Below are 11232 nucleotides of genomic sequence, written 5' to 3'. Positions count from 1 at the left end.
AAAGCCACCTTCTTGCCCTTGCCCCTTTGCTGAACTTTTAGTACCTGCCTGCCCCTGCCCCCTTCCCGCTGACCCCTGGGCATTTGCTGTCCCCTCCCCCCCGACTTATGGGCGGCTACTACCCTCCTGTCTGCTGAGTCCAACTCCTGAGCACCTGCTACCTCCCCACCCAGCTCTCCCCCCCGCTTCCCTCCCCACTGACCCCAGAGCACCTGCTGCCCTTCACCACCCTGCCCCGCTGACCCCTGAGCACCTGCTGTCCCGCACCCAGCTCGCCTCCCCGCTGACCCCTGAGCACCTGCTATCTCCCCCACTACCTGCTGACCCCCACCCAGCTCCCCTCCCTGCTGCCCCCTGTGCCCCTCCCCACTGACCCCATAGCACCTGCTGCCCTTCACCCCCTTGCCCCGCTGACCCCTGAGCACCTGCTGCCCCGCACCCAGCTCTCCTCCCCGCTGCCCCCTGCTGCCCCCCACTTCCCTCCCCACTGACCCCATAGCACCTGCTGCCCCCCACCCAGGTCCCCTCCCTGCTGCCCCCTGCTGCCCCCCCACTTACCCGAGCACCTGCTGCCGCCTCTCCATCAACCCCATAGCACCTGCTGCCCTTCACCCCCCGCCCCTGAGTACTTGCTGTGCCTGCTGCCCCCCACCCAGCTCCCCTCCCCGCTGACCCCTGACCCCTGCTGCCCCCCACCCAGCTCCCCTCCCCGCTGACCCCTGACGCCCCCCACCCAGCTCCCCTCCCCGCTGACCCCTGCTGCCCCCCACCCAGCTCCCCGCCCCGCTGACCCCTGACCCCTGCTGCCCCCCACCCAGCTCCCCTCCCCGCTGACCCCTGACCCCTGCTGCCCCCCACCCAGCTCCCCTCCCCGCTGACCCCTGCTGCCCCCCACCCAGCTCCCCCCCTGCTGCCCCCCACCCAGCTCTCCTCCCCGCTGACCCCTGACCCCTGCTGCCCCCACCCAGCTCTCCTCCCCGCTGACCCCTGACCCCTGCTGCCCCTAGGGTGATGGCAAGTGTGAAAAATCGGGACGGGGGTGGGGGGAACAGGAGCCTATATAAGAAAAAGCCCCAAATCGGGACATCTGGTCATCCCCCACCCGACCCTTGGGAGTAGCCCGTCCCCGTACCACGTGACATGGCTGGACCAGCGGCGGCGGCGGCGGCGGGTCCCACGGCGCATCACGTGACGGAGGAGCAGCCGAGGCTGAGCCTCCCTCCCCGTCACGTGAGGAGGCGGCGCCGCTGTTACGCCGCACGCGCCGCTGCGCGTGTTTCCTCCTCCCGCGCGCCAGCAGCTGGGCCATGGCGCACGGACACGGGCACGGCGCGGGCGGCGGCTGCTGCGGGGCCGAGCGCGAGGAGCCCCCCGAGCGCCGCGGCCTGGCCTGGGGCCTCTACCTGCGCATCGACCGCGAGCGGCTCCAGTGCCTCAACGAGCGGCGGGAGGGCAGCGGGGCGCGCGTGTTCCGCGCCTGGGAGGAGCGGGGGGACCGCAGCCAGGTACCGGCCGGGGGGGTCCCCGCTTTTCTCATAGCGGAGCCCGAACACCCTGGCCCCGCCCCTTCTCCGAGGCCCCGCCCACTCCCCCACCATCGCTCACTAGCTCATTTGCACGGGGGGTGTCGGGCTCCGGCTGGGGATTGGGCTGAGGGGTGTGGGCTCTGGGAGGGAGTTTGGGTGTGGGAAGGGGCTCAGGACTGAGGTAGGGGGTTGGGGTGTAGGAGGGGCTCTGGGCTGAGGGGTGTGGGCTCTGGGAGGGAGTTTGGGTGTGGGAAGGGGCTAAGGACTGAGGTAGAGGGTTGGGGTGAGGGGTGTGGGCTCTGGGAGGGAGTTTGGGTGTGGGAGGGGGCTCAGGACTGAGGTAGGGGGTTGGGGTGTAGGAGGGGCTCTGGGCTGAGGGGTGTGGGCTCTGGGAGGGAGTTTGGGTGTGGGAAGGGGCTCAGGACTGAGGTAGAGGGTTGGGGTGAGGGGTGTGGGCTCTGGGAGGGAGTTTGGGTGTGGGAGGGGGCTCAGGACTGAGGTAGGGGGTTGGGGTGAGGGGGGTGGGATCCAGACAGCGCTTACCTCAGGTGGCTCCTGGGAAGCTGCTGACATGGTCCTCTGCCTCCTAGTGTGCTGCCCCCCAGCTCCCATTAGCCGTGGTTTCCAGCCAATGGAAGCTGTGGAGCCGGCACTCAGGGCGGGGGCAGCATGTGGAGCCCCTGTGGCCACTCCGGCACACCTAGGGGCTGCAGGGACATCCTGGCTGCTTCCGGGAGCCTGCCTGCCCTCCAGCGCCACTGACTGGACTTTTAATGGCCTGGTTAGCGGTGCTGACCAGAGCCACCAGGATCCCTTTTTGACCAGGTGTTCCAGTAAAAAAACAGACACCTGGCCCCCCTAGGAAGGGTGGGGGCTGTGGCTCCAGGTATGGGTGGCGGGGAAGATGACCAGCAGTACCAGTGCAGCTGGATGTCACTTTAGTCAAGGGAGTCCCTAAGGTCCCCCATGTCCTGGATGGCAACAGGGGAGCCCAGCTCTGGGCCCCTGCCACCCAGTCCTAAGAACACAGGGCTGGGAGAGAATCCCCTGGGGTGTGGGGGAGTTTAGCGATCACCCCCCCCTTGTCGCAGCCACCCTCCATGCGATCCTTGCCTGCCTCCAGCCCTTGTGCTGGCTGGGCTCTGTGGCTGCTCCTGGTGCTCTGTCTGGTGGGGGTCTGGGCACCTAGGGCTCAGCCGGCCGTGTGGGTTACACCATGGGGGAAAGTGGGGCGGGCTGAGAGATTCCAGGCTGTCTCCAGTGTCCTGGCCCAGAAGCACCAGCAATGAAGGGCCACGCTCTGTGGACCTCCCCGAGAGCTTAGTTCCACCTGGGACACTGACCCTTCAGGAGTTCGGTTCCTCTATTGAGTCTGGTTGCTGCTTCCCAGATGATGCCAGTGCATTCACCATACCAGTTCTTCCTTGGTTTTCTTTGCTTTCTCTTTCCTCCCTTGGGTACCTGATTCAATGCTCGTTCGGCATTGAATGTTCCAGTCCCAACCCCGTGAGCCTTCTTTCTTTGTTGGTGATTTCTAACATGCCCTGCTCTGTCAGCTCCCTTCCCTTCGCATTTGTGATTTTCACACTCTGTGACGTGTAATGTCTTCCTCCACCATCTGTGGCAGGCAGCCTCCCATCTGTCTTTGTTAGCCACAGCCAAGGGCCTGTCTCTGCTCTGTACAGCACCATGTTCAGTACAGTCTGACCTGTAGTTTGGTGTGGAGATCTGTTTGACCTGATGTCATTCATTCTATTTGTATACCAGCATAACTGTATTTGTTGGGGGGGGGTGACTTTACCAAAATAATTATGCTTGCACAGCCCCACTGTGGATATGAAAGTGTGATGCTGATGATGATTTTTTTTTTTAAACTGGTGTTGTGTATTGCACTTGGGAAGGCCGGAATAAGGTATACCAGTAAAAGGGCAGTTCTGCCTTTATAAGATGCATCCACACCAAGAGCACTTGGCTATAGAGGTACAGCAATACTGTCCATGTGTGCCTAGTGTAGACATGACCTAAGGTCATGTCTGTGCTATAGACTTCTGTTGGCACAGGCTTGTCAGTCAGGAGTGTGATGAGGTGTGATCCCTGACCGATATAGCTGTGCTGGCAGAAGCCATTAGTACAAATAGACAGTTATACTGGCAAAGGGGTGCTTATCCTGTATAGCTTGTTTTGCTTGTAGAGGGGTTTTATTGTACTGGCACAAAGTGCAGCTTTACTAGTACAGTTGAATTCACACTAGGAGCACTTTGCCGGTATAGCAGACTGGCATCCCTATACCAAAAGAGTGCTCCTAGCGTAGCATGACATTAGCCATAACAAAAAAAAGGCTTTGTGTCTCACGCCTCAACAGAGACTTTCTAGTGGATGCTTCAGTGGGTTATTGAATTAAATCTCTTTCTACTGAATACATTAGAACACTTACTTGTAGGCAGAGTATCTGTATAAAAGCAGCAAAGAGTCCTGTGGCACCTTATAGACTAACAGACGTATTGGAGCATGAGCTTTCATGAGTGAAGACCCACTTCGTCAGATGCATGCATCCGACAAAGCGGGTATTCACCCACGAAAGCTCATGCTCCAATACGTCTGTTAGTCTATAAGGTGCTACAGGACACTCTGCTGCTTTTACAGATCCAGACTAACACGGCTACCCCTCTGATATCTGTATAACATACAACTGAACTATAATTTTCAGTGTAAACAAAGTTCATTGGATAATGCATTGTTCTTATTGTTCATTCATAATTCCCAAAATAAAGTAGTGCATATTAACATGGTTCCACAGTAAGTGTATTAGTACAAAGCTTCCAGTGGAATGCAGATATGAACTGATGCAGAAGGAAGTGCATGGGAAGCGTAATACGCAGCATTACAGAATATTTTCATTATCTGCTTCTAAAGGATTATTTTAAATCCATTTTTCTATCTTTTAGTTTGTCGAAAGTGATGATGATGAAGTAGAACTTCTGTTTAATATCCCGTAAGTACCTGCTTGGCACCATTTCATGCCCTGTTAGCACCTGATTCACTTAGTTTTATTTGTGGCTGGGTTCTTTGCTCACAATGGTCTTCCTTGTGTGCTCTTGGGAAATAAACTAGAAAACAATTTTGGGTGATGGCAGCTCTTCTTGACTGAGATTTACTGAATTGTGTGATGCTTAATCAAGACTAACTGGAAGATAGTGGAGGTGAAGTCACTGATTCTGTGTTTCATGGCAGGTTTACAGGCAACGTGAAGCTAAAAGGGATAATTGTGATGGGAGAGGATGATGATACACACCCGTCAGAGATGAGACTGTAAGTGGAACTGGGCCTGGCCACCAGGAAAGATCATGTTGGGCATATATTGTATAGAGTATCTCTTTGCACAGCTGTTTTAGAGCAGGGTTTTGAAATCTCTAAGCAGTGTTTTTGCCATCTCCTCAGTGATGGTCTGAGACTGAACCCATGAGTGACTCATACTAAGGGATTGTATTTTTTTACCTTGCAAAGTTCTCATTGTCCAATGACATCAGTATTCCTATCCCTATTTTACAGATGAAAAGGACACTAAAGCCAGAGCAGGCATTGGTGTCAGTCCAAAGCAGAAACCAGGAATACCTGACTTCAGGCTAGGCTGCCCTTTCATATTGCTGAGTAGAAGCTCCTATACTAGATTAATATTAATGTAATTATCTGGTGATAAGCATGATTAAGGCCCTGTGAAAATTGTGTGTGTGTGGGGGTTAATTCGTGGCAGTGTCTCAGGTAGGGGTTTGAATTTCATGGGATGTGCATGGCTGCTGAGTTCCTCCACAAACTACTGCCATTTTTCCAATGGCATGCTGGTCCTATTTCAGGAGGTAGGGGTGTGGGACATGGGGGAAGGGGATGTCTCATCACTAGGCACCGTCCCTCTGTTCTAGCCTGGTCTGGGTCTGGGATTGGGGCCCAGATCGCTAGAGCCCTGCATGGATACAAAATTTGTATCCGCATCCGATCCACAAACATGGTCTGGGGATATAAAGCTGATATCTTCAGATTTTCAGGGCTCTGTACATCATGCTGTGCTCCGCTGAGACCTGGGCCGCTGCTGCTTCCTGCCCTGGCTGGGGGAGTGATGTGGCACTGACCGGGGCGTTGGGCAGGCCCCGGGGGAGATACTGCAGTGCTAGCTGGCAAGGAGCTGAGACCAGGATCCACCACTTGGAGCACTAGCGGGCGGGTGTGTGTGTGTGTGTATATATATATATAGCGGGGTGTCTAGCTTATCCCCCTGCTGGGGCAGAGCCCCTTCACAGATCTGTTTGTGCTCCAAACAGAAGATCCCAGTCTCAGCTCTTTGCCAGCTGGTGCTATGGTGTCCCCTGCAGGCCTGCTGTGGGCCACCATGAGGCAGGCCAGGGCTCCTAATTGCCACAGGTTGTCAGTGCCGCACCGCCTCCCGGCTGGTTGGCAGGACAGGAAGCAGCAGCAGTGGTCTGGACTGGAGCTGAGCTCAGGATGAGCTAGGGTCTGCCCTGGGCCAGGCAATTGTTGCTGCCAGCCTACTGGCTCAGGAGCAGCCCGATACGGTGGTTTTTCTAAGAGCTCGGAGGCAGAAGCAGGAATGTTGTTTGAAAAATTATGGTACTGGGCTAATTTTACAATTTCTGTGAAATTGTGACTTATTCAGGGCCCTAATCATCACTTGGCTTTCCACTAAGGGAGCTTTTCCCCCTCATCTTTACTCTGTCTCTAATGCACTGGAATCCTAACCCCTCTCTCTATAGAATTTATAGCCATGTAGGGCTGGAAGGGACCGTGGGAAGTCATCAAGCCCAGCCATCGCTGCTGGGGCAGGACCAAATAGACCTAGACCAACCCTGACAGACGTTTATCCGACCTGTTCTTAAAAATCTCCAGTGATGAGGATTCCACAGTCTTCTTTGGAAACCTGTTCCAGAACTTGACTACCCCTATAGTTGGGAAGTTTTTCCTAATATCTAACCTAAATCTCCCTGGTTGCAGATTAAACCCATTTCTTCTTGTCCTGCCCTCAGTGGACATAGAGAACAATTGTCTTCTTTACAGCAGCCCTTAACAGTCTACACATATGTTATCAGGTTCCGCCATCAGTCTTCTTTTCTCAAGACTAAACATGTCCAGTTTTTTTAACCTTTCCTCATAGGTCAGGTTTTCTAAACCTTTTATTATTTTTGTTGTGCTCCTCTAGATTCTCTCAAATTGTCCACATCTTTTCCAAAGTGTGGCACCCAGAATTGCGCACACTGTTCCAGCTGAGGCCTCATCAGTGCTGAGTAGAGCAGGACATGTACTGGAAGTGCTGTGGGTGGCAAATGTCTTAAATCTACAGCTCTGTTCCTTGCTCTTGTGTACTATGGGTAGTGTGTTGACAATTCATGATATGATGCAAGTGCTGTTTTCTTGGCTGATCCAGTTTGGGGGGGGTGTGTTCGTGTTCGTTCCACAGGACACAATAACCCAGTGGTGGGAAGAGAGGGGAGATAGATAAATCAATTAGCTGAGATGCATTTTAACCACTGTTGTGTTTTTTTTTTTTTCTCCACTCCCAGGTTCAAGAACGTTCCTCACATGTCATTTGATGACACAGCCAGAGAACCAGATCAGATGTTCAGTCTGAATCGAGATCTAACAGGAGAACTGGAGTATCCCACAAAGTATGAGACGGGCTCTTCCCTTCTCTGTGGTGCATCTGTTAGGGATGCACTGGAGTTCATTCCTCCTGGAGCCAATGAGTTTGTGTTCCTTTTATCAGAGCCTACTCATATGCTATTCAACGGTTAGAAAGTGTTAGGAGGGGGAGAGCAGTTCCTTCACTCACATCATAACATCTCATCAAATAATAGATTGTGGTTTTTAAATGCCTTTTCTGGCTCTTCCCAGCACTCGTGTTGGAGTGAGAACTCTACCTGTCCCTAAATGGTGTTGAAGACCTTTTCCCTGGGGAGGAAAGATCTTGGGTCTTGCATCCTGGAGGCTCCCCAAACTGACTTCTCAATGCCTTGTCTCCTCCACCTCTTATACCAAGGAGGACTGAAGAAGGCTCCTTTTACTGTTCTCCAATCTACCAGAGGAGTCACATGTCAGGCACACCAGGTGCTTCCTTCACCCTCCCTCCCAGTTCTTGTTGATCCAAGGAGTGAATGGCTAAGACACCAGGTCTCCTACATGGCAGTGCTTAGTCTCCACACCCCAATAGGTTTTCCTTTTCAAGTTACACCTTCATCCTCTGTAGTGCAGAAACTGCTCCAGAAATCAGGATTTATTACCTGGGTGACTGGTTACGTGCTGAACTCTGAACTCAGTCTGTTTTGTTTTTCTTCCAGAATTGCTCGTTTCTCAAATGTTTACCATCTCTCCATCCACATTTCCAAGAATTTTGGAGCTGAGACAACAAAGATCTTTTATATAGGCCTGAGGGGAGAGTGGACAGAGGTGAGTGAGAGCAGGGAGAAAATGAGCAAAACGCATCACAAATGCAGAAGTAGTCTTGAATTGCAACTTGTACAGTTGGGTCTGTCTAGGTGTGGTTATTTATAAGAAACTTGGAAAGAGCTATGGAGACTTTTTTTTTTACTGATCAGTAACTGAGTTAATTTATTGAACTGAATCAGAACCCAAATAATGCTTGGTTAGTTTCCTTCCCTGTATCCAACATGAACTGCTGTGATTCTGGGAAGCTACCTGTTAAGAAGTGGGAGGTGCTGGCATTGCTGTTGGATTTATTTAAGGCATATATTTTTGTCACAGGCATGATTCTGTTAAGAACCAGGTACACGCAGAAGAAGCTGCAGTCTTGCAACTACAGATTTAAAACATTGACATAGCATAGGTTCGGCATCAATCGAGGCATGACTTGTAATGTAAATCATTCCTTGAGCTGAATTTAGTGCCTGGGCCTCAATGGCTGGCACCAAATTCAGTTTAGGCAGATCTTGGGAAGGGTGGGAGAGACTACTTTGGACAGAAGTGAAATGGGAAGAGCTGGTCAGATTCCTTTTTTGTGGAGTAAACTGAGCTTTAATGGGGCTAAATATGTTTGCCTTGATTCAGGCTTATCGACATGAAGTGACCATCTGCAACTATGAAGCATCAGCAAACCCAGCTGACCATAAAATTGATCAGATCATGCCGGAGACCCACTTCATTTCCTAACAGTAGCACCAGGATGCTCCCAAAGGCTTCATTATCAATACACTGAGTTAATGGACTGACTCTGAAGAGAACAGATTCTTGGGGCGCTGGAGAGAGTGGTGAAATAACTTTTATTTCTTGTCTTTGCCCTGGGAAGAAGAGTGCCAATGCATGAAATCTCTTTATAAAGTTAATTGACTGCTAATGGCAATCATCTGTTGGGTGCTTCAGCACTCTGAAGAATCAGGCCTTGACATAGTGGAGTTTGTCTCCTCCACAGTGGCAACCTAGTGGCCTAATTGTTTGTTGCCAATTGAAAATAAAAGCATTTCCTCTCACTGTGTATGCCCCAAGCTTCAAGATTGGTTTGTGTCTGAAATGCTGGTTATTGGTGGCAAACAACGCAGGGAAACATCCTCTGGTTGCTACTCTGTTGTTCCTGGGTGTTGAACAATTGGTGCTGGTGTGTGAAGCTTGAGCCTAACCGTGACTTGATGTAGGGTTATTGCTGTATTGAGGAGAAAGGAATTGTAAACTGAAACTTGCATCTTTACATTTCAGAGGAACAGAATCTCAATTCTGAGGGAAATCTAAAACTGTGGGAGAGATGCTGGATCCTTAACATATATAAAAGTGAAAATACAGGATTGCATGGTTGAGGGGGCTTTGCAGAAAGCATTCAAAGTACTGTGTATACATTTAAAGCTGTGGCTTTTTGCTAAAGATATAGAGCCTCCACTCCATGTTAAAAGCCAGACCTGGAGACCTAGGAGTTCCTTTAGGCACAACTTTATAAGGAATGTAACTAATCTTTCCTAATAAATCTATGGCAGATGTAATTTGTTTCATTTCTTGTGTCCAGCTTGACTTATGTGTAGCAGTGTACCTGTCTAGTTGCAGAAAGGGTTTAATGCAATTGAGTGTACCTCTCAGATGTGGAGTGCTTTACAGCCAAACAATACTATAATTAAATACACCACGGTAACCATGCTCTAACAGTCAAAAGAGCTATGAATCTAGGAACCCCAAACGCCTTTATTCACCATTAATGGCTATAGCTAAGCCCCAATAAAGTTTCTGCAACCAACTATGAAAAGTGGTGTGAGGGGGGGGGAAAAAGTGTGCAGGCTTATAGGTCCAAAGCAGTGGTAGTAATTAGCTACCAGTGGAGCAACAGCCTCAGGTTTATTTCAGTGTTTGCAGAAATAAGAGCTGTGATGGATAATCTAGCTGTACATTCCATTCATGGCATATGTATGAGGCTGGCAGCTGGGGTAATCAAAGTGTATTACTTGTGTAGTCTTGTATCCTCAATGAGGATGACATCTGGTAGTGATTAGAGTGGCAGGTTGTAATCTGTTTGTTTCCTGTGGTGCTCAAGGAATGGGGAAAACATTAGATCTTCCTCTGAATTGCTTTGTGACACATCCAGTGGAAGTTGTCTGCAGTTATGTATATACAAGCTTCTTTTCATACCTTTGCACAAACTCCCATCAAGAGCAGGCTGTAACTATAACAGTATGCTGAGGTGACTGGAATCTAAGTTCAAAATTGCCTTAAACTGCAGTTTTATGGCATTAACTCTGCTTCAAGAAGGGATTTAAAATACCTTTAGCAAATTTAATCCTACCCATTAGTCTAGATCAGTGGTTCCCAAACTTTAACAACCTGTGAACCCCTTTCACTAAAACATCAAGTCTCATGAACCCCCTCTTAAAAATGAATATTTCCAGGGATTTTCTCTTTTACCTGAGTATAAATTATAAAAGCAGTGATCTTGGAAATATAAAATTTGTTTTTGACATGTTTATTACACACTACAGTATTTTTATTGCATTATGAAAATGGCAACGCTCTTCCACAATCTCACATTTGTAGCTTGTATCACTTTGAATGAGCCTGTTATAAGACAAGGCTCCTATGTTTCATCAAGGAGCATCAGATGTGAAACAGCTTGAAGGTGTTTAAGCAGCCAACTCCAAGAGTTCCTCCTACACAAGCATTCAGGTCTTGAGCGCTGCAGGCAAACAATGCATGTTACAACAAAGCTTAAGCTTGTTCTTCATAATATTAAAAACAATACTAGCTGCCTATTTAATTTTAAAAACAGCAAAAAAAAATCCATTTCCCTTTCCATTTCTTATAAGGAGTCTTGAAGGTTGTCTCCTCACTGTCCCATCCTGCTTTGGGTCCCTAGGGACAGCTCTGTCTGCCATTAGGAAATTTTTCCTGCAACCCCCCTGTAACATTTTGTGAACCCCAGTTTGGGACAAACAGTTCTCTTCATCTATACCAGTGTATCTGAGGCAGCAATTTCACTTTATAGTCAGAGAGCAGAAAGTGCAGGATGAAACTTCACTGTAATATTAACTTTGGGTTTCAATCAAAAAATTACAGCTGTGCTGATGGTTGTCAGCATTTTTAATTCTTCACTAATGCAGTGACAGGCAAGGGGGGAGGGTGGGAGAGAGCGATATCTTCTCTACAGCAAAGAAATAGCTTGGCCAGCTCCTTATCTATCTTCCCCCATACACTCTCAAATTGCTGCCCTATTATC

At 50.0% G+C, this 11232-nt stretch overlaps 1 protein-coding gene across 1 annotated transcript; it reads left to right on the top strand.

The window, feature by feature from the left end:
- The first annotated feature begins 1241 nt into the window (after window positions 1-1241).
- Window positions 1242-9523, top strand: PITHD1 (PITH domain containing 1). Its single transcript, XM_044998002.1, has 6 exons — window positions 1242-1505; window positions 4472-4518; window positions 4758-4835; window positions 7094-7198; window positions 7868-7976; window positions 8595-9523. Exons 1-6 carry the CDS (start codon window positions 1308-1310, stop codon window positions 8694-8696), a joined length of 639 nt encoding a protein of 212 aa, XP_044853937.1. The 5' UTR covers window positions 1242-1307; the 3' UTR covers window positions 8697-9523.
- The last annotated feature ends 1709 nt before the right edge of the window (window positions 9524-11232 follow it).

This window comes from Mauremys mutica, chromosome 23 (genome assembly GCF_020497125.1).
Source record: "Mauremys mutica isolate MM-2020 ecotype Southern chromosome 23, ASM2049712v1, whole genome shotgun sequence".
Classification (NCBI taxonomy): Eukaryota; Metazoa; Chordata; order Testudines; family Geoemydidae; genus Mauremys; species Mauremys mutica.
The sequence above is the reverse complement of the archived record's forward strand: the minus strand, read 5'-3'. Positions and strand labels throughout refer to the sequence as shown.

Bases quoted from the DNA above. Each gene is read 5' to 3' on its own strand.
- PITHD1 (XM_044998002.1), top strand. From the start codon at position 1,308: ATGGCGCACGGACACGGGCACGGCGCGGGCGGCGGCTGCTGCGGGGCC. The intron at 1,506-4,471 runs GTACCGGCCGGG...TCTATCTTTTAG, and splicing joins AGCGGGGGGACCGCAGCCAG to TTTGTCGAAAGTGATGATGA. The intron at 7,977-8,594 runs GTGAGTGAGAGC...GCCTTGATTCAG, and splicing joins TGAGGGGAGAGTGGACAGAG to GCTTATCGACATGAAGTGAC.